Source organism: Ailuropoda melanoleuca, chromosome 2, assembly GCF_002007445.2.
Source record: "Ailuropoda melanoleuca isolate Jingjing chromosome 2, ASM200744v2, whole genome shotgun sequence".
In the NCBI taxonomy this organism is placed as follows: Eukaryota; Metazoa; Chordata; class Mammalia; order Carnivora; family Ursidae; genus Ailuropoda; species Ailuropoda melanoleuca.
The window spans coordinates 1,631,512-1,658,659 of NC_048219.1; the positions used below are offsets into that span (position 1 = coordinate 1,631,512).

General features: G+C 36.7%; 1 protein-coding gene and 1 long non-coding RNA gene across 29 annotated transcripts in view; one reads left to right on the top strand and one right to left on the bottom strand.

Annotated features, from left to right (window-relative positions):
* The window catches only part of EIF4G3 (eukaryotic translation initiation factor 4 gamma 3), a 315,445-nt gene that overhangs the window by 91,884 nt on the left and 196,413 nt on the right, over window positions 1–27,148 (bottom strand). For 26 of the 28 annotated variants that reach the window (XM_034645782.1, XM_034645798.1, XM_019808886.2 and 23 more), the window contains 2 exons: window positions 25,555–25,663; window positions 19,221–20,060 (listed from right to left, as the gene is read on the bottom strand). In XM_034645782.1, coding sequence (XP_034501673.1) covers window positions 19,221–20,060; window positions 25,555–25,663 — 949 coding nt within the window. The remainder of the gene's footprint in view (window positions 1–19,220; window positions 20,061–25,554; window positions 25,664–27,148) is intronic. The other 2 variants (XM_019808883.2, XM_019808877.2) reach the window with 1 other exon arrangement.
* LOC109491036 lies at window positions 805–1,817 on the top strand. The gene is made up of 3 exons (XR_004621385.1): window positions 805–856; window positions 1,549–1,630; window positions 1,764–1,817. It is a non-coding gene; the product is annotated as an uncharacterized LOC109491036 (long non-coding RNA).

Genomic DNA, 27,148 nt, shown 5'->3' on the forward strand with positions numbered 1-27,148 from the left:
GCTCCTTGCTCAGCAGGGAGTCTGCTTGTCCCTCTGCCTGCTGCTCCCTCTCTGATAAATAAATAAATAAATCTTTAAAAAATAAACCTGTTAATCTTACCAAAGATGTTAGAATTTTACATTTGTTTTTTGATCTACAGTGGACTTGGAGAACTCATGGAGCTCTTCGACAGCATTTGTTTTATACCAAAAAGTGGAAGCACCATCATTCCACAGAGATTAAAAGAATGTGAAAGAGGTGACTACACAGGAAAGGTAAACTTTTAGTCCCAAGTATTCCACTAGCTATGCAATATAAATCTGAAAACAACTTTTACTGACGATACCATGTTGGTAATGTACATGTACATGGTAGATGTACATGAACTTGCTTCTTTACTAGACCACTTCTTCTTTATTATTTCTTCAGTAGTTAAGTAAGTGCCCAGTAAACTGTTAAGGGTTAATAAAATTTCAATTTTTTTCTAGTGCCAAAAAGGGAAAAGACCTTTTCTACTTTCCCTTTTCTTAGATCTTTGCCTAAAGAAAGCTTGTAACTGTAAATCCTTCCTTTGTCCGTCTGATATATATGTATATCTTTTTAAATGCTAAAGAAGACTCCCGGGGGACTCAGGAATGTTTTTCTTAAGGGTCTGGGAGCCATCTCTCTCCCTGTAATCATGGGAGTTTCTTCTAGGCAACTACCTGCTTATCATAAACATATGCAGAGTTTAATTTCTCCTCTGGTTAAAGGCAAATGACTAACACAGATGGACACCCCAACTACAAAGAGAATTTCCGATGAACTAGATACAACAGAAATGGTGCTGGTACAGTCTTGCTACATGAGGACAAATTATCATTACCTTGAGAACAGGTATGTAATGAATTTTATTTGCCTGGCTTTAGGAAAGGGTGAGATTTCATTCTTCTGTAATCTCATTAGTGGGTTGCATGTGATGCTCACTTAATGCTTATTCAAAAATAAAACTCCTTTCTACATTTGTGAAGAGCATTTTCTGGTTTGGGAGGAGGTTTTAATTTTTTTCCCCATGGTCCAGTAATAAGAATGAGATGGTCTAGGAGTGCCTAAAGGGCACAAATCAGCTAACATGGCCACATAACATCCAAATAAGAGACCCTGAATTATAAAAAGTCTCTTTTCTAGCTCTTTATGCTTTTGGAATATAACATGAACTCCTTAGCTCTAAGATTTAAGATGAGTGTGTCCAGAGTCTGAGTCTCTGGACTGAAGAAACACAACACTATGAAGACTTAAGAATAGATACTTCACTACTGAAGGGCCTCCTACATTGTCACACGGTTGTATATAAAGGGTAGAATGTTCCAATAATGAAACTTCCAATCAGAGTTCCCACACTTAACACCCAGTTCTAATCTCTTCTCTTTCCTATCATTTTTTCACATGTTATTTCCCTTTTTTTTTAAGATCCTGGTTTTTAATTCCTAGAAGTTGGCATTAAATTATTCTGATTACAATATATTCAAGAATTTTATCTGAAGTTTCTTGAGGCTGGGGATCCTAATGTGTCTTTTTAATCTTCACAGATCCTTATAAGAATCTAGGAAAATTCGATCATTTTTCTAAGAAATTGGGGCAGAGCAAAGAAAGAACCCAGTTGAGAGAAGGGTAAGTTTTTACAATGGAGATGTACTGAACTAGAAAAACTAATAATGGTGATAAAATACATAAGAATGATGAGTCACTGAGAGATGTTAACCAAAAAAAACCACTAGGGAATAAGTCTGTCATTGTTTTTCAGCATCTTCTCAGGGGTGACTATTTGAAATGTATGGATGGCTTGGTGATCGTGCTTCCTGCCATATGTTAAAATGCTCTAGGAGTTCTTCACGTAAGTTTAAATAGTACAAACTAGTCTGCCCAGGGTCTAGTGCTGGAACCAAAAAAGGAAACAGAAGGAGGATTCTAGACAGAATTCCACCAAAAACATACATCCATAACACAATTAAAAATTTTTTACTTCCATGTTGAATCACTACGTTGTACATCTGAAACTAATATAACACTGTATGTTAAATGGAATTAAAATAAAAATGTAAAAATTAAAAACAATTTTTACTTCCAGCTTTAACATTACACATTGTCAAGGTAAGAGTCAAACTAGGTTTGTTCATTTTTTTATTTTGGTTTGTTAATATTTTTAATGTTGTCAATAATTACTTTTTTCATTGTACTGGTCTTTTTTCCTAATTGTTTTGTTTTCTATTTTTTAAATTTCCCCTATTATCTTTATTATTTCAGTTGGGTTTAATTTGTTTTTCTTTTTAAAAAAAAGCTCAGCTTTGTTGAGGTATAACTGATATATAAACTAGTAAGACATTCAGAGTGTACACTGTGGTGATCTGATATATGCACACACTGTGGAAAGATTCCCTCCATCTAGTTCATTAACACATCTATCACCCCACATATCTATTTAGGGAGGGGGTGGTAAGAACATTCAAGTTCTTTTCTCTTTGCAAATTTCCGTTACATAACACGGTGCTATCAACTATAGTCACCGTGTTTTACATTAGATCTCAGACTTTATTCATCTTACATTATTTATTATTTGAATAGTTTCTTCACACGGAGCCTGAGGTCATTCATTTGAAGCCGTTTTTCTCTCCTAATAAGTGCATTTAGTGGTTAAACTGCCACCTAAATACTACATGAGCAGTGTGGTAGGCAGAACAATGTACTGCCAAAGATGTCCATGTCCCAATCACTGCACCCTATGAATAGGTTACTTACATGACAAAAGTGACTTTGCAGATGTGATTAACTTAAGGGATCTCAAGATGGGGAGACTCCTAGTATCCTTAATTAATCTAGTACACCCAATGTGATCAAAAGGGCCCATACAACTGTGAGGGAAGCAACAGAATCAGACACATTTGAAAGATGTTATGGTGCCGGCTTTGCACATGGAGAAAAGGCCAGAGCCCAGGGGAATGTAGGTAGCCTCTAAAAGATGGAAAAAACAAGGGAACAGATTCTCTCCCAGAGTCTCCAGAAAAAAATACATTTTTTGTTGCTATCTCAAGCTTAGTCCAATGAAACTAATTTTGGACTTCTGACCTCCCACACTGTGACATAATAAATTTGTATTGTTTTCAGTCACCAGGCTTGTGGTGATTTGTTACAGCAACAGGAATATATACAAGCAAAATTTTGATTTGGGTTTTATTTCCATGCAGTTGAAAATACTTTATAATTTCCCTTTGATTTCCTCTTTTACCCTTGGGTTATGCACAAGTGTGTAATTTAATTTCTGAATATTTGGGGGATTTTCCAGGGATGTTTTTCTTACTGATTTCCAATTTAATTGCATTGTAGTCAGAAAACATACCTGCTTTGACGTGAATCCTCTGAAATTAAAAGTTGTTTTTAAGTCATAATATGGTCAATCTTGGTAAATTTGCCATTTGCACTCATGTATCTGTTGTTTCAGTGTTTTGTGTCAATTAGGTCAAGTTGGTTGATTGTGCTACTGAAGTCTTCTAGAGCCTTCCTAATATCTGTTTACTGCTTCTATCAATTATGTTTCTCTAAATATGCCATGGATGTCACTACTTCTTGACATGTGAAATGCAGTTATAATAACTGTACTTAATAACTACTTTGTCTGCTAATTCTAACAGCTATATCAGTTACAAATCAGTTTTGATTGACTCATTTTCTCCTCATTATGGGACCTATTTTTCCCATGGCTTCATCAGTCAAACCTAATAATAATTTGAGGAAGAAATAATATCGATTCTATATAAACTTTTCTAGAATACTGAAGAGGAGGGATTACTTACCAACTCATCCTACGAGGTCAACATTACCCAGAGACCCAAATATGAAAATTATCAGAAAACCACAGGCCAATATCCCTCATGAACTTAAGATGCCAAAAAACCTAAATAAAATTATAGCAAACCAAATTCAACAATACAAAAACAAACCAACCAACCCTACCCCAGAGACAAATTTTATTTCAGGTAAGCAAAGTTGGTCTATTATTTAAATATCAAGTAATATAAAGCAAGTAGTTAACAAAAGAAACCATGACCATCTCAACACGTACAAGAAAAACATTCAATAAAATCCAATTTCTGTCCCTGACTGAAATAATGAATCTCTCAGAAAATTAGGAATAAAAAAGAATTTCCTTGACCAGACAATTCAAAAACCTATAGCTAACATCATACTTAATAGTGAAAGATTAAATGCTTTCTTTCTGAGATTGGGACCAAGATAAGAATGTTTACTTTCACCACTTCTAGCTAGAGCAGTAAGTCAAGAAAAAGAAGTAAAAGGTGCCTCCGGTTAGAAATGAGCTTTTCAGGAATGACAAAAGTACTTATATAGAATATCCAAAGAAATCTCTACAAAAAAATGCTAATAAAACTAGTAAATGAATTTTAGCAAGATTGCAATATAAGAGACTGAAAAAAAAAACTCTATTGTATTTCCAAATACTAGTAATGAAAAATTAAAAATTGACGGGGCGCCTGGGTGGCACAGCGGTTGAGCGTCTGCCTTCAGCTCAGGGCATGATTCCGGCGTTATGGGTTCGAGCCCCACATCAGGCTCCTCTGCTATGAGCCTGCTTCTTCCTCTCCCACTCCCCCTGCTTGTGTTCCCTCTCTCGCTGGCTGTCTCTATCTCTGTCAAATAAATAAATAAAATCTTTAAAAAAAAAAATTGAAACAAAAAATACCATTTATAACAGGATCTAAAGGTATAAATTTGACAAAATTACAAAAGACTTGTACATTAAAACCTTCAAAACAAAACATTGCTGAGAGAATTAAAGAAGACAAATTGTGAAAATATGCCATGTTCATGGATCAGAAGAGTCAATATTGTAAGATATCAATTCTATCTATAATATTCAACACAAACCCAAATTCCCATAGGCTTTTTTTTTTTTTTTTTTTTAATGTATGCTGTATGCCTAACATGGGACTTGGGTGAGATCAAGAGTCACATGCTTAAGTTGTAATTTCATACTGGTTCCCTCAATTAATGAACTAAATAAAATCTTTGACACCTGTCAAAAAAAAAAAAAAGAGTCGCATGCTCTACCGACTGAGCTAATCAGGCGCCCCAACCAACAGGCTTTTTTGTAGACAATATTTGTAGAGAAACTAATTCTAAAACTAACGTAGTTAACTGTGCTGAAATTAAGATTAAAAACTTTAAAAAAAATGCAAAAATTTAAATTACCATAAAAAAGCAAAAGACCTAGAATGGCCAAAACAATTTTGAAAAAGAATAAAGTTGGAGGACTCAATACTATCTCATTATAAGAATTATTACAAGCCTCAGAAATCATGACAGTGTGGTACTAGCATCAAGAAAGAAAACTAGATCAATCGAAAAACAGAAAATCCAGAAATAGACTCACATAAAATATATATAACATATCTGGGGGAAAGGTTTTAAGAAAATTCACCAGAGAAAGGAGAGCCTGAAATTCTCATACACTGCTGGTGGGGATGTAAAATGGCATAAATATCTGGAAAATGGTCTGCAGTTTCTTAAAAGGTTAAAACATACATTTACATGGAACCAAGCCATTTCACTCTTATATATTTACTCAAGAGAAATGACAAAATATATCCATAAAAAGACTTTTAGACAGATGTTCACAGAACTCTGCTCTAATAGCTCCATATTGGAAACAACTCAAATGTCCACCAATAGGTGAACAAATTATGGTACTCCATAGTATATCAGTAATTTTTAAAAAATGAGCTATTAACATATGCAACAATATGGATATATCTATTGAGTGAAAAAGACAGATCAAAGTTTCTGCTTTCTGATTTCATTTATATGACATTTAAATATAAACTAATCTACAGAGACAGAAAGCATATTAGTGCTTGCCTTTGGAATGGAGTGAGCATAGTGTGTATTTTTAGAAACAACACAAACACAAAAACCATGAAAGAAAGCATGCATTTTAATTACTCTGAAATTAAGGCAAGGAAAAGTCTTCTTTTTTGATAATGACTCAAAAACTTAAGAATGTGGAACTTTAAGATCCAAAGATTTTTAAATGGATTCACTTGGGAGAGCCTGGCTGGCTTGGTCAAAAGAGTATGCAACTCTAGATCTAAGGGTTGTGAGTCTGAGCCCTATTGCTGGGTGTAGAGATTACTTAAATAAATAAAACTTTTAAAAAAAAATGGATTCACGTGGATGAGAATAAATCCACCACTAGCAATCACCTACTTCACAATCTTTAAGACCACATGTTTCTCTAGTTTCTGAAGCATATCAAAGCTAGGAATTTGCCTCCTACTCTGCAGGACCATTTCCTGCCCCACCAGCACTAAAAATTTTACCACCAACACACTTAATGTGTCTTTGAATTCTACACAAAGACAGGAACACAAGTTAAGAATTCAATATTATAGTGTGAGCCCTTTGAGGATAAGGACTGCATCTTACTGGTCTCCTGTTAATGAATAAATGTCCTTCAAGCAAAATCCAATCCAAAGTTAATGTCTCTCTACAACAATAAACACGGGTTCAGTCTCCTTCTGAGCAATAGAAGTATATTATTTCCATTTCAGAGATGAGGAAACTGAAATACAGACAGGTTAACTCAATTGCCCCAACCCCAGGAACAGTAGAGAGGTTGGATCTAGAATTAAAACACAGATGTAACTGAAAAGCCCTTCCCAACACAACACCCTGACTCTTAACTCTGGCTTGTTCCTATACTTTCTCATCTGAATTCCAGCTTCATTTAAATTTTGGTTAAGAAGTCTTTTGTTTTGTAGCAGGAGAGGATGTGGAGTTAAACAAGGGAGGGCAGTGTGAAGAACAGCTTGTCTGTCACCACTAGGGCATAGTACGTCAAGTCATGAGGAAAATAAAATGGCAAAGTGACTTAAAGGAAAAGATCTGTTCCCAAAAGGCAGAGGACAGTGCATATGCAATTCTGTCAGCAGTAAGAGGAAAGATGACTCCAGTGAGACCATCAGCATATTTTCTAAGTGTCTGTATTATATTTAGCTGCTCTTTCTGCATTAATCTAGGCATTTCTGCATTTTAACAAATGCTTTTGTACCACTGCTACCATAATCAAAATAGACTGCAACTGAAGGTAAGTCCAGCAGATGAAGAAATGTCAATCACTACAGCACAGATAATTAGACAATAGACTACAACACAAGTAGCTATCTTTCTGTTTACTTAATGCTTTTCACCTCTAATTCAACACTAAGGCTCATTGCCTTGAATATGCAAGAAAATGGATGAAAAAAACACCTTCCCATTTGACCATCAGTGAGACCACATTGCCAGTGCTCTGCAAAGTGCCCAAGACTACTGAAACCTTAATCTGGGGGAGCCACTATGAGTAATAAAACACATCCTAACAGATGTACTTCCTCATTTCTTCACCTTACCCATCCTAGATTTACACATCTGTCTCTCTGTAATTTCACTGAGTTCCCAAATATTGTGAACTGATAGAATTATATTTAGGTGTTAAGAGTCGAGGAATTACAGAATGGAAAATTTTGTGGAGACAACCATACTGAAAAAATTGTCAACAGGTTCTTTAGCACGCTGTAGGCTGAGAAGAGAGCATCAAGGCAACAATGTGGGACTTAGCAACTATTAAACAGGCGTGAAGGACTGGCCAAAACAAAGTAAAATTAGGGAGAGATGAGGATTGACACAGAGCCTTAGCTGAAGGCTTAACCCGAGAGTCTGGATCTTAGACCTTTGAAACAACAACTGTCTATACAACTCTTGGAAATAACATAGAGAAACTATTTTCTCTGGAAAACTTTACTGGAGAGTTTCCAAGAGAGATCTCAAAGCAGAAAGAGCTGTGATAGCTGGGGTAATAATCTGCTAGTCTATGAAACAGACTAGAAAGGCAGGGGATTGAACAGTTGGATGGATAAATGGATGGGATGGACAGCTGGAAGGACAAGAAAGGTCAAGTTGTAGGAGGATTTATCCAGAGTGGCTCAAGTGAAGCAAAAATATACAAGAACTAAGCTAACTAAGAACTAAGGAAATGCAGAATCATTACTTCTAAAACACAGATCCCCTATGTGTTTCATCCATAAGTACCGACACTGCTCTCACAGCTCAGTCAGGTGTTCCATATTTGTGGCATCAAACAATGAATGCCCCCAGAATAGCTACTACAGTGGCGCATTTACTACCTAGCTGAGAACACCCTCTCAAACTCAGATAAGATGTAGCTACTAGTAAAACAATAAGATAGAGTAAAAATAATACATAGTTCAGACATAAAATACTTCAAAAAACAATGTGGTTTTTGGTTGTACCCCAACATTCCTCCATGTCTGGTACTGTTGATTATGATGATTTTGTTGAAATCTATTTCCTAAATTTCTAAGCTGTAACTTCCCTAACTGGATTCATTTCTAGCTTCAGCGTTTTTAGCATTAAATTCTAAGGCTGATGCCTCTGACAGATCCTTATATACGCTGGTGACACAACCACTCGAAGTCCTATTCATTTTTTTAAAATAATAGCTTTATTGAGAAATAGTTAACGTACTACAAAGTTCACCTTTTTAAAGCATAAAATTCAGTTGTTTATAGCTGTAATAGAAAAACTCCAGTCTTTCCACTTCCCTTTGTAGGGAAAAACTCAGTTATTTCCTATCGTGTGTTTCCTTTACTACCTGGAACACTTTGTGTCATCAATATATGGGGTTTTCCCCTCCAGAACAAGCAATTCTCCATGACACCAACTCGGTGTCCCACAATTTAACCCAATTCAAACACTATCAACCCGAGGATGTCAGATCCCACAGATTAGGGCTCAGTTTCACAAGACTGTTCTCCTCACTCCTATTTCAGATGCCAGTCGAAAGCCCAGGTGGCCAACCAGTATACATTACAAGTTCCAATGACCACCCTTTCCTCAGGTTCAATAAATTTCCTAGAGCAGCTCACAGAACTCAGGGAAACATGTACTTGCATTTACCAGTTTATTAAAAGATATAAATGATCAGATGAACAGCCAGATGAAGAGATATCAATAGACAGGGCAAGGTCTGGGAGGGTCTCAAGTACAGAAGTTTCCATCCCTGGAGTTGTTGTACATTACTTATTACTGGTGTGGACATGGTTGCCAGCCTGGAAGCTCTGTGAACCCCCTACCCCTGAGATTCTATGGAGGCTCCCTCACATAGGTATGATCAAATACTAATTCCACATGCAGTCCCTTTCTTCTCTCAGGAAGATGGGGGATGGGGTTGAAAATTCCAAACTTCCAATGACTTGGTCTTTCTGGTTACCAGCCCCCACCCAGGAGCCATCCAGCACTCCACCTAGAGTCCCCTCAGTAGAACAAGACGATCTTAGTGCTACCACTTAGAAATTTACAAGGCTTTTAGGAGCCCTGTGTCATTGATGGAGATAAAAGGCCAAAATTAGAACAAGTGTTCTTATCACTTAGTAAATTACACGGGTTTTAGGAGGTCTGTGCCTGTAATGGGTGACAGAGAGCAATATATATTTTCTATTGGAGTGCCTGGGTGGCTCTGTCAGTTAAACGTCTGCCTTCAGCTCAGGTCATGATCCCAGAGTCCTGGGATTGAGCTCCACATCAGGCTCCCTGCTCAGCAGGGGAGTCTGTTTCTCCCTCTCCCTGTGCCCCTGCTCATGTGCTCTCTCTTGCTCACTCTCTCAAATAAATAAATCAAATCTTTTATATATTTTTTCTATTATCTCACAATAGCAGTCACAGAGTTGTGCGACCATCACCACTATCTAACTTCAGACATTTTCATCATCCCCAAAAGAAAGCCTATAGCCATTAGTACTCCCTCCCCATCTCCTCAACCTCTGACAACTACAATTCTATTTTGTGTCTTAAAGAATTTGCCCATTCTGGACATGTCACATAAACAATCATATGATATGTGGTCTTCTGTGACTTTTTCACTTACCATGATGTTTTTAAGGTCTATACATGTTGCAGCATGTATCCGTACATCATGCCTTTTCATGGCAGAATAATAGTCTGCATATATATGCACACACCCTCCAATTTGTTTATCCATTTGTCAGCTGATGGACTTTTAGGCTGCTTCCACTTGGGGGCTATTCATTTTTTTCCCATTCCTTTTTCTCTCTCTGCTTTTTTCCCTAATTTTCTATTCCTGACCTAAACATGAAGTTAATGTTATTAGTATCCTCTCCTTAAATGCATGTCTAAAGCTTTTCAGTGGCATAGATTTTCCTGGTAAAATTCACTGTTCTAAGCATACCTCCTCCCTTCCAAATGACAGCAGTGGTCACCATCAGAGGTGTCTGGCCATTGTGAAGGTTAAATGATACAATGGGCACAAAAGACTCTATAATCAAATTTATACACACATAAGGGACTATTGTGAAGGACTTTCTACCATTTCATGCTCAGGATTTAATTAAGAACTCTTGAGGTGGTATCATCTTGTTGAGCATCTCTTCTTTGGAACATTTGGTCCCTTAATACTAGCTGAAAATAGAAGTATTAATATTTAACATTTACAGAGTGCTTATCATGTGTTAGACACTGTGCTAAGTGCTTTACATATACCACATTTTACGCTTACTAGAACTTTATGAAGTAAATACAATTGTCATCTTCAAGCTCTGGACGAGAAAACAAATTCAGAGGTTAAGAAACTGGCCCACAGTCACAGAGACAGACAGGGGAAAGGCTAAGGTGCAGGCATGTCTGACTGTTGTCTTGATCTTGACCACTACACTTTATTGATAGTGTTGAGATTAATCAAATACACAAAAAGTAACATACAGATCTTATGCATATATATTCAGAAGATTATTACTATAACTAAACACAACAAGAAGATCTTTTAGTAAAAAGCAGAAGGGTAGAGTTTGTTTTGAAGGTGAATGCTGCCCAATGCCACCCAACATCCTAAAGGGTTTTAAGCAGAAATATGAAAAAGGTGTGGTAAAATCAGATCTACATTTTAAAGAGACGATTGCCTGGTGGAGAATGAACCCGAAGGGGGGCAAAACTGGACATGCCAGGGGCATGAGAGGTCCTAAGGCAGTGACAGCAGGAAACCGAGAGGAGAGTACAAATTCAACAACCGTATCAGGCAATAATCAGAGAACCCTATTAATGATTATACACGAAAGATGAGTAACTCAAGCAATAAGTCCATCAACAGCGGCTTCAGGATTTTAGCTTATGTAAAGTCAGTGCCATTAACTGAGATAAAGGAACAGGTTTAGGGAACTAGGTGATTAGTTCAATAGTAGACATGTTAAATCCGCGATGGCTCTGGGATTTCCAAACAGATATTTGGCCGGCAACAGGAAACAGAAGACAGAAACTCAGAAGAGAAGTTGAGTATGGAGATAAAAATTTGGAAGTCATCTGCATATACCACTGGGAGCCATCTACCATCAGAGTAGATGAAACCAACCCTAAGAACGTGCTGAATGATAACAGAATTAGAACATGACCCAAATATAAGGGAATTCTCTTCGGTGAGCGAACTGTTCTTTATTTTGACTGTGGCAGTGATTACACGACTTTATGTGTCTGTCAAAATTCACAGAAATGAATGCTAAAGGGAGTGAACTTAACTGCAAAGAAATTATATGCAATAAATCTTACTAAAGAAAAAAAAGGAGAGAGCAACAAGTAGTGTTACATTTTGTGAAAAAACCATAAGACAGCATGCTGGGGGCAGAAAGCAGATGATGTTAGTTAAGAGTGAACAGAGAAGTAGCAAAATTATAGACTATTCTTGGGAAACCTGGATGAGACAAGAACAGCGAGTTTCAGTGGCAGCTAAATGGATGTGTAGGATTGAGGGTGTGTGTTCAGAAGATTTACAAGGACAAAGAAGTCTAAGGCAGTGAATATATAGGAGACTGCAAGGGACAACTAAGAAACTCCGATGAGAGTTTGGATGGAGTCAGGTTGGTAGCTCCAGCAGAAGGTTAAAAAAGGCATACTTAATGTATTCAGTATTCTAAACAAAGATACAAGGTCATCTGCTGAGGGTGAGGAGGGTTGGGCCGAGTGTAGGATTTTATAAAAGGCAAGTCATACAGGAATGGCTGGGCAGAGAGCATGAATTGGTAGATATATCTACATTCACAGTGGCAGGTATTGTCCAGTAGTACTCTGCCTACTGGAATTTAAGAATAGAGAAGATGGGGTATAGCTAACCAACATTTCTCAAAGGAAAAAGCTGCAGGAAAACCACAGATTTTCATAAGAGAATAGCTCAGATAATCATTCTCCTCCATCTCTGCTTAAATCTCATACTCCTTGAAGACTACAACTATGATCATGTTATTTAAACATTAAAACCTGCTAGGGGCGCCTGGGTGGCACAGCAGTTAAGCGTCTGCTTTCGGCTCAGGGCGTGATCCCGGCGTTGTGGGATCGAGCCCCACATCGGGCTCCTCCGCTATGAGCCTGCGTCTTCCTCTCCCACTCCCCCTGCTTGTGTTCCGTCTCTCACTGGCTGTCTCTATCTCTGTCGAATAAATAAATAAAATCTTCAAAAAACAAAAAAACAAAAAAAACCCCATTAAAACCTGCTGCCTCTCCAACATTCCTTTCCCTGCTTGATTATTTTTATATCACTTAAAACACTCTAACATACGGGGCACCAGGCCAGCTCAGTCACTGTAGCATGCGACTCTTGATCTCGGGATTGTGGGTTCTGGCCCCATGGTGGGTGTAGAATTACTTAAAAATAAAATCTTAAAAAACAAAATAAAACAAACTTTCTAACATACTATGAGGGCAGAGATCTTTTGGATTCTTCAATTCTTACAAACCTCAACTGCCCAGAATAACAACTGACTCATAGTAGGCCCTCATTAACTATCTGTATAGTTGAAACAGGTGGGCTTCCACATCTCCCTCTGAATGTGGGTCACAAGCCCCTAAATCCCAAAAATATTCAAAGAACTTTATAGTAATATGGAAAGCATGTTAGAAAAAATAACAGAAATGTGAGGTAAAGGAAGGCTTGAGTTATAATTCTCCCTATGACTCTGAGAAATCTAACTTACCACTGCATGGCTTATTTTTTATATCAGCAAAATAGGAACAATTCCATCCCAGGAGTAATTGCTTAAATCATATAAGATTAATGCCTGACAAAAGACTCTGTAAAAATTAAAAAAGTAACACGACTTTATTATGATTCCAACAAAATTAGCAAGTACTACTAATACAGCAATAGCAAATAGAGAAAAGACATACACTGAAGAAAATGTATTTTGGACCCTCTTTTGCACTAGGTAGGGCAAATTTTCTTGTCAAAAGTATTAGAAACAAGACTCAAGACTACTGTGTGCAAGCTGGAGATAAGCATTGGAAGAAGAAAACACTTTTAGCAAGACTAAGTTTTCCTGGAGAGAGCTCTCTTTTGCCCAACAGAGACTAGCATTCCCCAAGCTGTTTGGATTACTCCGTCTGGAAGCAGGTAAGCACAATGGTTTCTTTTGGAAGTAAATTACTAAGTCTGGGGAAAAGTGGGCTGAATCCTGAACAAAGAATCCATGTCTATGCATGGAGATGTATGATTAAGTTTATTAATATCCAATGAATGAAACTTTTGAGACTCATGTTGCAAAGAAATCAACTACTATAAATAGTAGCAAGTGTCTATCATATGAAGATGAAAGATTGTACAAGGGGCCTGCCAGAAGGCTTGGCACCTGAGTCTGTTAGTACGTTCCACCATTAGGTATCTGGGCTCATTTTGCAGCATATAAAAGAACTTGAGGGACACCTGGGTGGCTCAGTCAGTTAAATGTCTGCCTTCAGCTCAGGTCATGATCCCGGAGTCCCAGGATGGAGCCCCGCGTTGGGAACTGGGCAGTCCGCTTCTCCCTCTGACACCTGCCCCCTCCCATGCTCTCACTTGCTCTGTCTCTCAAATACATACATACATACATACATACATACATACATACATACATACATACATAAAGAACTTGACCCAACCCCAGTATTTTCCAGATAATGCTTTAAGATTTCACTGTGAAGAGCAACAAGAAAGTAGAAAGCAGAAATGTACTTTTCAGGAAGCTTTGTTTCAAGTATTTTTATAAATAAGCTGAGGAAAGTCAATCATTTTTTTTTTTTTAAGATTTTATTTTTTTATTTGACAGAGATAGAGACAGCCGGCAAGAGAGGGAACACAAGCAGGGGGAGTGGGAGAGGAAGAAGCAGGCTCCTAGCAGAGCAGCCTGATGTGGGGCTCGATCCCATAACGCCAGGATCACGCCCTAAGCTGAAGGCAGACGCTTAACCACTGTGCCACCCAGGCGCCCCGAAAGTCAATCATTTTAATTTATTTATCCCTAAGGATCACTCAAACTCAAGCCTCTGAAAAAGGGAGGCAAAAGCCCTTGTTTTAGACTGTTCTCCTGATTTTGATAGATAACATGGAACCAGGAACATGTAAGAAGTCCTGCCCATAAGGCTTCAGAACGTATTTCCTCTAGAGGAATATGAGAAATTAAATTATAAGGATGTAGATTAGGGAGGGATTAGGCTTGTGGGACATCAAATCACAGGTGATCTGCTTTTAGCCGCAGGAACTAAATATTCCAGGGATGTTTAAAATATTTCTTAGAAGGTGTATGTTGAGCAAAGGCAAGAATAAATTTCAGATTCTGAATTCCTGTTGCTGATCTTCAGATCATCGTTTTACACGAGACTCAGGTTAGTCTACCCAAACTGAAAGGCTTTTATTTCTCTGCTTTTATGCTTACTTATGTTTTATTTCTTTTAAGGTACTGTGAATATTCTCACAGGTGAAAATGAATTAAGGATTATTATTAAAACATATTTTCCTGAGTTAAACTATGCTCATTTTATACTGAAGTGAATCAAAACCAAGAGAGAGAACAGCAATGTCACTGGCTGTATGGATCAGTATTTTATTAACATGCACCAAAACATACAAATGTACCTCCATTTGAGAAATAAATCTCTCATCTTGCAAACTACAGACTCTGGAAACTATCCCTCAACCTTAGCTGAGCTTCCAAGAATATAAGGGAAACTCCTGGAAGCCACATAAACAAGGTGAGTTGTTGCTACTACTATAGTCACTACACTACCGGGGATGTGGGATGCTATGCCAGACTTTAAAAGCAAGGAGTTTACATTTTAACATCAATGTGGGAGAGAAAAGATCTTGGATCCCAGAGAAGTGAGGATTGGAATTGAGGTTCTCACAAAAACCCCTGAGATTCCTAATAGAGTGACAGCCTCATTGAAAAGGTAGCTAAAACAATAAAAGAGAACAAAATAAAACAGTGAACCAATACAGAGTAAAGACAAAGAAGGATGCTTGGTTTCACCTAACTGGAAAGGGACTGTTGTCATCCTGAAAAATTGTATCCACAAGGAATGCCTTCACACGTTGTTTGGAATATGAAAGAAGATTTAGGGCATTAAACTCAGATTAAGGTCTAGCTAATGCTTTCCTCAAGACATGTGGTAAATAAAGCAAACACAAACCTGCTTTGGGATGACCTGCTCACAATGTACATCCAGGAAAGTTTTGCTGAAGAAGAATTCATAAAACAAGTTTATAACATATATGAAGAAACAATGCACTATGAGCAAGAGCCAGAAGACACAATAAAAGATTAGAAACCTCCCTCTGCCAAAGGAATTTCAAATGATATTTTTATATCAAATAGAGATAATAAAAAAACTAAACTCATTATTATTTTCAAAAGTGAAAGTTGATGTCACACGGTACGCACGTTACATAGTACATCCTCCAGGAAATTATATAAAAATGAATTTGTGGATGATGAGTGGGGAATGTTTTTCCACAAGTTCTGAAACTCTCTTTTATTACCCAAGAAGTACACAAAACCATAATAAAAACCCTAAGACTTCAAGAAATATCCAATTAATACGGATTTTAATTACTGAAGTGATCGTATGAACTAAATAATCAAAAGTCTGGCCAATCTCTGATGCTTTTCAGAGTACACTGAACAGAAACACAATTCTCATTTCACAGGGCTTGCTCTTCAACACCTACGCATCCAGAATTGCTGCACTCTGTTCCAGTCAGAAATATGATCTAGAATAGTTGCAAGAAAATGTTTTCCAGCAGAAGTAAGAAAAGGTATTATATGACTGATGTCTGACAGTACAGCTTTAAACAAGTATCTCTATACCAACTACTAAGTATTTTTATGCATCACATCTGTCAAAAGCAAATGTGTTCTGAAGCAAGATTTAAAGTGCTTTATCCTCAGGCAGATGCAGTGAGAACTACTCTCAAAAGTCAACAACAGGGGTTTGTGGATGGCTCGGTCTAGTTCAGTGTTGGACTCTTGGTTTTGGCTAGGATCATGGTCTTGGGGTCCTGGGATGGAGCCCGACGGGCCTCTCCATGCAGTGCAAAGTCCGCTTGTCCCTCTCTCTCCCTCTCTGCTCTTCTCCCTGCTCTTGCTTGCTCTTTCTCAAGTTAATAAATAATTTTTTTAAAAGGTCAACAACAAAAGACTGATATCCAAACCAAACTGTTATGATTTAGTAATCTCTCAAAGTTAACAAGGTGCTAAATGAGTAAGTGCAAATAAGATTGTAGTCACTGAGAACAGGACAACTTCAAATGGATATATCTACAAGAGTGATGATAATTTAAGTTTTTAATGTTAACTTTTGTGGCATTAACATTAAAAAATTCGTACAGAAATAAGAGGGCCAGGAATGTTTTGGTAGCTTTATAATTTAAAAAGTGCTATTTACATGGGTTCTTCAGATTCATTTACTTTGAATTCTGAAGAGTACAAGAAATCAAGGGATATCACACAACTTCTAGTTCTTTTATTATATATAATACATTTATAGGTTTAAAAAATCATAAAGCTAGAGAAGTGCCCGCACAGTTTACTTCCTGACATCACCAAACTCTACCCTCACCCCTAAATCATGCAAAAGACAGTTTGTTCTTTTCTAGCTATCCTCTGGTTACTGCTGAAGTAGCTACATACTTTCACGAAGCTGCTAGTGACTTATATTACTAATTCCCAGAGTATTGGCATTTCAAAAAAAAAAGGAACCATGGTATGAAAATTACTTGCCCTAAAATCTGTTTGTCCATCTATCCCCTGGGCACTGTCTTGCAAATATCAGGCCACCTAACTGACATACTGCTAAAAAAACAGACATTGTCAGGAATGAGTAGAAGTAGCAGTTTGGTGTGGGCTCTTTCTCTACTTATTTCAGGACTCCGGTATGGTTTGTATCTCTGACTTGTATTCCCTATGATTATTTTATCTTTCTGTCCTTTGTTTTCTTTGTTTTTTTAAACATTTGTCTTCAATAGCTCCTCCTAATTTTGGAACTACCACGTTACTAGCTGCTGGATGACAACTCACAGGTGGGTATGTGAAAGGAGACAATGAAGGGTCAAACAAATTACTGTTCTCCAACAAGGGAGTGTTCCTTGGGGGCATTCACCTGTGGCCGTCCAAACTGTTCTTTCATAAAGCCTCAGGCCATCACCCGACCAAGAAAGAAGGTTCCTAAAATAGTGATGACACTTGGAATTCTGATGTGATGGAGGCCAGTCTCTTGAGGAGACAGGTGATTCACAAACTTTATGATAAATTACTCTCTGCCCTCACCACTTGCACTGCTGCACTATGTTGAAATAGATGTTCTACTGTTCCAAGGAACCAGACAACCCCCCCTAAGAAATTCAGGAGGAAACTGCCTCAAGAACTGAGCTGTGTGGGAAAGCTGTATCTTAAAACTAGGGATCAGGTTTTTGATTTGTTGAGTTTCCCTATCAATTAGATAGCTAAAAAAAAAAAAAAAAAGACAATAAACACAAAGGATGTTGATGACTGAAACCTCCCCACCCAGTGCATTTCTAGATCAACTACTAGAGGAGCACGCAATTTTCTAATTGTATAATTTGACCTAAGAGGTATACAGAGAGCCAAATATACTGCGAGGGGCACTACCCACCAGATGGGCTATGCTGACTTGTTCAAAGCCATATTCTTATGGGCTAATGACTCTACTTGGTAAGCCTCAGATAATTTTTGATTAAAATCATAAAAATTCAGGGAGTACCTGGGTGGCTCTGTTGGTTAAGCATCCGACTTTTGATTTCTGCTCAGGTCATGATATCTGGGTCCGGAGATCAAGTCCCTGAGTCAGGCTCTGTGCTGGGTGTGGAGCCTGCTAAAATTCTCTACCTCTCCCTCGGTCCCTCCCCCACACACCCCCAGCTCACTCGCACTCCCTCTCCCCCTCTCCCCTTCCCTCTCTAAAAAACAAAGGACAGCACCTGGGTGGCTCATTGGTTAAATGTCTGCTTAGGCTCAGGTCATGATCTCAGGGTCCTGGGATACAGCCCCATGTTGGGCTCCGTGCTCAGTGGGGAGTCGCTTCTCCCTCTCCCTCTGCCCCTCCCCCCAGCTCATGCACACTCTCTCTCAAATAAAAATCTTTAAAAAATCCAATATTCCTACGTTCCTAAGATCCTAGATGATGCTACATTAAATAATTAAATGATTCTGAACTGGGAAGAATATAATATTCTGACAATATTAATGAAAAAAAAATAATGATAAAATTAGTATTACAGGAAAAAAATGAAACCTCTAAAGGAAAGTATGAACAGCATTAAATTTCTCTGTGAGTTAATCAAAGAGGGCATTTTCATTTTTCAGAACTAGTTATAAACTTTGATGTTGTGATTGCTATTTTTCTAAATCCCAGATTAAAGAAGAGATGAATTCCTTTACGTTTAGGATTGACTGAGTTCTAAAAATTTGAGAAGATAGGTTAAGGACTATAGAGTATGCTGGTTTTAATTGGTTTCCAGCCCCAGAGCTACTAAATTAACCACTGAGGAACTGATTCATATGAACGAGGCAAAAAAAAAAAAAAGAAAGAAAGAAAGAAAAGAAAAACAAAAAACACATGTACAGTGACATATACCTTGGAGGCATTTTGTGTATTTGAAATTTCATTTGCATTTTTAGACAATGGATAACTCTTTTGCAGGCTGCACTAAAACCTAAACACACCATTGAAGAAATCAGACTACGAATGTCAGCATTCATTTGATGTTTCTGGAAGTCAAGGAAAGTAGCCAATTAAAAAATAACTCAAACACTGCTTCTTTTTCATGTTCAGCAAGCATAAAATAATTACTGGCACAAGAGCTTACCTGGGCCGGGGCTCTTTCTTGAACTTAGGTTCTGAGCATCCACATTCTCTTCTGTTTGCCCGTCTGCTTCTACCTCTATTTTGTTCTGAGTATCTTTTGCATCTTCACTAAGGCAAGTTCTTATGCTCTCGTCCTCTTCTAAGACCCTCTGGACTGCGGTGGGAACACCAGCAGTACTAACATTAGTGGCAGCAGCAGGAACAATGGCTGGTGTGGGGGGAGGAGGAGCTGGAGGAGTTGGAGGAGCTGGAGAAAAGGAAGGAACTGTGGAAGGGGTAATGGGGGCTGGAACACACTCCACTTTCATTTCTTCTGGGGCATTTTCCAGAATCTCCAATTCAAGAGTCAATGGCAACGCCTCCTGTTTTACTATTTCCACAATGCTCTCTGTGGCTGGTAATGTTTCACTAACTCCATTCATTTCATTCATTAGATTAGTACTAGAAATCAGTGGAATATCATTAGGTGCTACACTACAAGATTTCTTGCATATATCATCATCAATTACATCTGTTGGCGATGGATCTGATGTCTCTGTGCAAGATACAGGGCTGGGTACAGGAATTGTGTCTTCTTTTGAGGAAGAGAGTTCACACCGGTCATCCACAGCAGTGGCGAATACTGGCTGGCTACTAAGACCAGCAGAGGTGGGGGAAGCAATTGTACTTCGAGCAAGTGGAGAAACAGTGGTAGGTGACGGAGGCAGAGGAAGCTCTGGCATGGATTCTACTGCAGTCGTCTCCGATGTCTGGCCTGCTTGTTCTTTCTTCTCTCCACTAAAGACTAGCCTAAGGACTGGGGAAGGAGACTTTAACAATGGATCGGGTTTTGGCTTCTCTTCTGGGGAAGAAAAAACAAGAGTTTAAGAATAATTCTTCGATCAGAGATTATACTGTTTTATTTTGGGCCAGTTCTTTTAATCTCTTACCTGAAATCATGGGCAACAGAAGACAGACCAAATTATTAGACTTACTCTGCCACTCCATATTTTCTAGTTATACCTGGTGTTACTTGATCATCAGTAAATATAAAGTTTATTTTGGAGTAAAAGGAGGAATCAACAATTAACCAAAAAATTATATCAAGAATACAAGGAAAAAGTTCATCAAAACTGAAGCTAAGCCATCCGCAAATGGGAATACGGGTTTTTTTGTTTTTTTTAAGTAAAGACCTTCATTTCTATGTATCTTGCTCCCTATAGAAGACTTTTCTATCAAGGATGCACTATAGTGGCAGAACAGCTCAAGAACAACTAAGTACAGATTAAATTATTATAGATTGGTATTTTTATTTTACATATGACTGCATTTAGGAGAATTTTTGTAAAGAATGTGTATTACTTGTATAAAAAAACTATATTTTAAGAGAAGCTATCATGGTGTGATTTATTATCAGTGCAATTTATTATCTGTGAAATCAAGTCTCTGAATATAAAAATTTGCAAATTAAATTAACTTTCATTTTTCAAAAGAGGCAGCATGTATGTAACCAGAAAAAATATGAAAATATAAAAATGAAAATTTATCTTGTAAAAAAAATTCTTCAAGAAGAAACCAAAGTTAATATTCAGATAATCAAGTCCAATTAAAAAAAGAACATGATATATACATCTGAAATACTTGAGACTATGTAAGTGCATATCTGTGTATAGATGAAAAAGAATGAGAGCAAGAAACTGATGATCACAATAAAGGTATACTAGAAACATGTAAGAAACTGTAATTCATGAAAATTTCCATATTCTAAAATTCTAGGTAAACTGATATGTGATTCATTCCAGAGTGGATGAAGCCAAAGGAGACTGAGACTGGTTTCCAGCCTGATGCTTCTGTAGCATGATAAACAGGCTCCACTGGAAAAATGGATACTCATGAGTACGTTCATCAAACAACAAAAATGTTAAGCACTACTAAAAGACAGTTTAAACTGAGAGGGGCTTCACTTTCTCTGCCAAAAATCTTTAGGCATCAGTGAAAATGAGTCTTTACAATAAATTATTTTACTTGTTTGTCATAGAAAATATGCTCTGTTAATCAGAGAGACAGATGGTAAATATTACCATTAAGGTGTTAAAAGGATAATTCATTCTTTTAATATCATTTATTGTTCATCATTCATTAACTACTTTTGGTGGCCTTAAAATTCATTTTAATTTATGGGTGTAGAGACCAGTGTTTCTTAAATTGAACCTTACCTATTTATTGTACAGGAGAAACAGGATCATTAGGCTCTCACTGCCAAATCCCTCAGACTATGTTATCAGGGCAAAAGACAACAATATTTTAAAGAAATCTGTCTATAATATATATATATAAGAAATATATAATAAATACACATATATTAAAATATCGCTCACAAAAATAATTTCCAACTCACTGGAGTAACGCTACAAGGGTTACCCAGATTACATGAAACCACTGTGAAAGCACATTAAATACACCCTTTATAAACACTGAAACCTGGAAGCAGTAAATAGTAAAAAGTAATTCTCACATTAATAATCTAGTAAGTATGTCAATTCTATTATTAATTTTGAAAAGTAAAATATCTGATACTAAAAAGAAACAAAAGCAGACTTAGGACTGAAATTTCTATATAGACTTGAGAAAAATCTAACTTGAAGAAAATTAGAAACAAAAAAACCCCTTATTTTGAGAGGTCCTCATTCTGAAATAAAACTCTTCTAATTCATTCAAGTTTTAATACCAAAAGCTGAAAAGTATACTACAGTTAATCTAAATAAAGAACAGTGATTTTATCTAAGAACTTTTACTATTAAGAGTATGCTTTGCAAAGTCATGATAGTCTGAAATCTAATATACTGCATTACAAATATCTCTACCATTTGGCCATCTTTAGGAAATTGTGGGAATTCCATCTTTAATAATTTTTTAAAGAAATAATCATGCAAGAGGGAGCAAAGATAGAGATCTGGAAGATTTAAGGCTATTTATATTAACACTGTATAATAGCAATAAAATAAGAGAGAAATAGACTAAATGTCTAACATGAAGGATTTATTAAAGAAATAACAGTGTGGGCCATATAATGGTATATTTTGCAATCATTTAAAATAGGCTTTTAAAAGAGTAACAATATGGAAAGTTGTTTATAATAAAAGATGTTTTTTAAAAAGCAGGGCACAAAGCTGTATGTAGAACATAAACTTAATCTGGTAATTTAAAAAAATATATGCGACTAACATATGCATATTGGGAAGTTTGGAAATAAGCTTATTAACAATGGCTCTAGATAATGAGACGAAGATATTTTCTCTTTCTACTTATCCATAGTTTATACAATGAATGCCATATTTATAAGGAACAAACTGCTCCCTTTATTCTCAGATGGTAGTGGAACCAACTGCCTAGATGGGTACCTTTTGGTTGCCAGGAATCTCATGTAACTGAGAAGGTCTACCATGCAGACCAGGAACGGTAAGCATCATGCAACTTGAGGGACAGTCTCACTTGACAGAGAGCAGTCCTGTCCTAAATTCCAGGGAAGCCCCAACTGAACAACATTGCTATAAATCGTTGAATTACAACAGAATTATCATTCACTGAATATCTCCTCTATACTGAGTGATTTCAGAAGGCACTAAGGCTAAAACTAAGGAACAATTAACTTTTATTCGTATTTCACTGTCCATACCATATCCTCCGCACACTGGGCTGATGTACCTACTCAAACAATGGCAAACAACAATCAAGCTGTGTCTAAACATCATCAACGCCAACTGATGATTTTAATTCAATGGCTTTCTCTCTACAAACCAAGCTGAAGTTCTTCCCTGTGTCTTTATATCTTTATAAAGTACCAAGCAATTGGAAATGTCATATTTGTCTGGCAATTTGCTGTTCATGCAACCATTTCAGCTGTTCATATCACAGACTCTGAGAAAACCAGAAGTTTAATAATGGTAGCTCACATTTATTAAGCACTTCTTATGTGGTAGGAACTGGGCCAAACACATACATACACAGTGTCCTTTAACTCTTACAACCACTGCTAGGGTAGAAACTATTATGTTCCTGTCTTGCAGATGGGGAAACTGAGTGTTTTATAGATTAAGTCATAGGTCCAGGGTCATATAAATGGTCAGTGTTGGAACTTGAAAATGATTCCAAATCCTACATTTTTCCAGTTCAGGGGGAAAAAAACAAAGGTGTATGGAAAAAGAAGTATTTGGGTGAAGCAAGCTGATAGGAGACTTTGGGGCTAACATGTGATTCTGTTACCCAATGCAAACCCACAGTAATGACATTTCCATTGAGAGAAAAACCAATCTGACTGCAGAATGCAGTCTATTCTTTCTGAAGGTAATCTAGCAATCTTTGAAAACAGTACATTTTCATATCTTTAATTTCAAAAGGAATCTAGAGTTAAGAAAATTTTTAAATTTCTTAACTGTAAAAATTTTTTTCTGAAAATTGCTGAGCCCTTTCTAATGTTATTTGAATTACATATGTTTGGTTTAAAAATTACTCTGAAAACTATTCTATATTTGGCAAACTATGGTACAATCAGAAATAGAATTAACTGAGTTTTCTGGAAAACAACTGGTCCTAAGAAGGAAATGGCAGTAATCCCCCAGAGTTATTTATAAGCACTACAAAATATGCTTATTGCTTAAAATTCAGGTTTTTCTTTTCATCAAGGTAACTTAAGACATTTTCAATGCACCCATATCTATATTGAACATCAACCTAGAATGTTTATTATTCAAATTTCCACTAAGTTTAAAAAAACCGAGGGGAAACCTAGAGTTCTGCATTCTTCCTAATGGAAATCAAGGCCTAAATATGACAAAATGAAGGTGTTTCATAATCTAAAAATTGTAGCAGGGCAGAGCTATCATCATTAAGACATCTTATGAATTCTTTATATCGTGGCCCAGCTGAAGTTTACATAGAGGATAGATAAACTGTGAGGCCTCTTTGGATACTAAGTATTCAATGTCCTCAGCATAGTTCTAACTAGCAAAAAGATTACAACTGTGCAAACTAAATAATGAAGTTTTTAAGAGAATACCCTGAAAATTCTTCTCACTCTGAAAACATTCTGATTTTTGATTCAAAAATGCCCTCATTGGAGATAGAAAGTGTCTTCTACAATACCTACCAAATGTACTCCCTCCTGCAAGGTGAATGGCTTTCATATTAAAAAACTTGACTCTACACTGCTGAAAGAAGTATCTGACAGAGCAACTTTTAGAAGCATGCCAAGTTAGGGTTTGTTACCTATTTTTTGGTTTGGAACAATCTTATAAAACAATGTATAGGATGTATCTGTTCAAGTTTACTAGGTTCCTCAATACTACAGGGGAAAAACATCCTATTACCTTTGTATGCTCTAGAAAACACTGAAATCAAATGTAAGTTTCTAAGTGTGAAAACTTATTAAAAACCCAGTAATATTAAATAACGTTGCTTAGGTTATGTGCAAATTCCCAAGTACTTTTTTAGGAGGAATTTTTAGAAAGTACATTTACTAACATCCACCTGTGAAGGGGGCTAGAGGAATGATAAATCACAAAATTAGAAATCACATATGTTTTCAATTCATTCTTACAATGACGTCAGAAACGTTATAGAAGCATGCTCTAAGTCACATGTTTTCCCCTGTGTTTTTCCAATTTTCCCCAATTTTGGTTAAGGTCAACCTACATCCAACTACATAAGAAAAGAAAGACTGTGATATCCCATTTTCTGACATGAGCTTTCTCTTACAGTTTTCTATGATAATCCAAAAAGGCAATGTGTGTACTTATTTCAACAAACATTTTACACTTCATGTTCAAGGTAAATAGGAGTAGAGACCTCAGTATGATTAAGATACATAGCATAATGACTCATCAAGACCAAATATTAGTGCATGATGGAGCCAGAATAAACTCAGTACTGCAGAACTGAGGCCACAGAAGCCACATTTGTAAGAAGAAATATTTCATGTTTTTAAAAACAGCAAGATACACAGGTATATTATAAATATATAAATAAAACTACGTTATTATTGTAAAGCAATAAATACTTTATTTCCCCAACCTTGTTCCCCTTCCCCACCAAAAAACAAAAACACAACCAGTTTCAGGCAACTAAGGTTTTACTTATAAATATATATCAGCAGTGAGGCATTAATAAAATATAGGGAAAAATTTTACTCATCAACCCTATTTTACTTTCCGAGAGTTAGAACGCTTTGATTTTCCATTTCAAAGCTTTGTTTACAAGTGGGTATCTAAATAACCCTCAGCTGTTCCACTCTTGCTCTTAAATGCTGAGGGCAATATAATTAATTATTAAAAAAGGGGGGGAAACAATTATACACAAACCTTGCTTCTGGTCGCTAGCTGCAGTGACAGGGGTGCTGGCAGCAAGATGAGCGCTCTCCACAGTCCCATAAACCACAGGGCTGTGCTCAGGGACCTGGCTGGACAGCTGCTGGGATTTGAAGTACAAAAAAGGGTGATAATGAGCGTGCGAACATAAAAACTAGCAATATGGAACCCAAGCAAGTGGGGAACACAGAGTGGGGCAGGAGATCACAAAATTTAAAAAAAAAAAAAAAAAAAAAAAAAAAAAAAAAAAAAAAAAAAAAAAAAAAAAAAAGAAAAGAAAGAAAAGAAAAGAAAGAAAAGAAAAAGGAAAGCGAGGAAAAAATATATAGGCCAATTTAATAATTCAAAAAGTACGGAAGACGGCAAGAAAAGGAAAGAGGCAGCAGAAAAGGGGAAGGAAAAGAGATGATTACTATTAACCATGGCAAGAGAAGACGACATAAAAAATCATTAGTATAAATTCATTCTCCAGGATTCCTTCTAAGGACAAACAGACTTTCCACCTAATGGCAGACATCACATCTGACAGGGAATTTAACCTCCTCCAAGTCAAAGACCAAAGGGATCTGGTCAACTTCACTTATAAACTACCTAGCAAAGCTAGAAAAACAAAACATGATGGGTTTTAAAACCAGTCACTGATTCAAGAAAACAATATTGAAGGGTGATCCTCGTCATTTGTCCATAAAATCACACAGGTAAAATGCAACTTGTAAAGTATCTAAAGGCATTTTCCCCTTAAAATGTCTTTAGATTCCGGGACAAGGATGGTATCTTCTCAGAGTCAGAAATCTTAGTAAAGTATCTGTTTTTCAGAGCTAAGAGGAAACTCTTCATTTTCACTCAGTCACATTACTGGAATCAAAAACAGCCCTGAAATCCTAGCGGAGTAGGTTGAAAAAATTGCAGTCGTTGTTCAATTGGGAGGGAACAGGAAATACACAAAGAAAGGACAAGAACACTTGTTCTACATCACTTTCCATGCAGATATTTGTTCTGGATTTCAGGGTTAGACAAAAGCCAAAATACAAAGCTATGTCTCTCCTCAGAGATGTAAGGTCATTTTTTCGTTAGCTATAATCTCCTACATTGAATACTATCAGTGCTATCAGAGCAGAGTCCCTGCACAATTCTGATTTTCTGTGTGTGTGTGTGTGTGTTGTGTGTGTGTGTGTTTTAGACATGAGGGGGAATTAAGGTGTGAATGAATTTGGGGTGAGTAGGGCCACTTGAAAAAGTGAGTATTAATAAAAAATATTTCCAAATCAATAAGTCTCATTGAGAATAGGAATTGAAAATAAATCAGTTCAGATGCATACCATTTATTATATGTCATTTAAGTAACTACTTTTCAGAATGTAAAACATGCAATTTACATTTTATTATATCTGGACTGTATAGAATAACAGGAATAGGGAAAATTCACCTATTCATTAGATGGTGAGAGTGCTCATATTCCAAATTACTTCTAAATAAAGACTACTAAAATTATATTTCTATATATAAAAAATGAAAAGTTACTGTTTTCACTTTGAATCGTAGCCAAATAAATGAATAGTACTGCCATGATGGTTCTGAATCCTTAGTT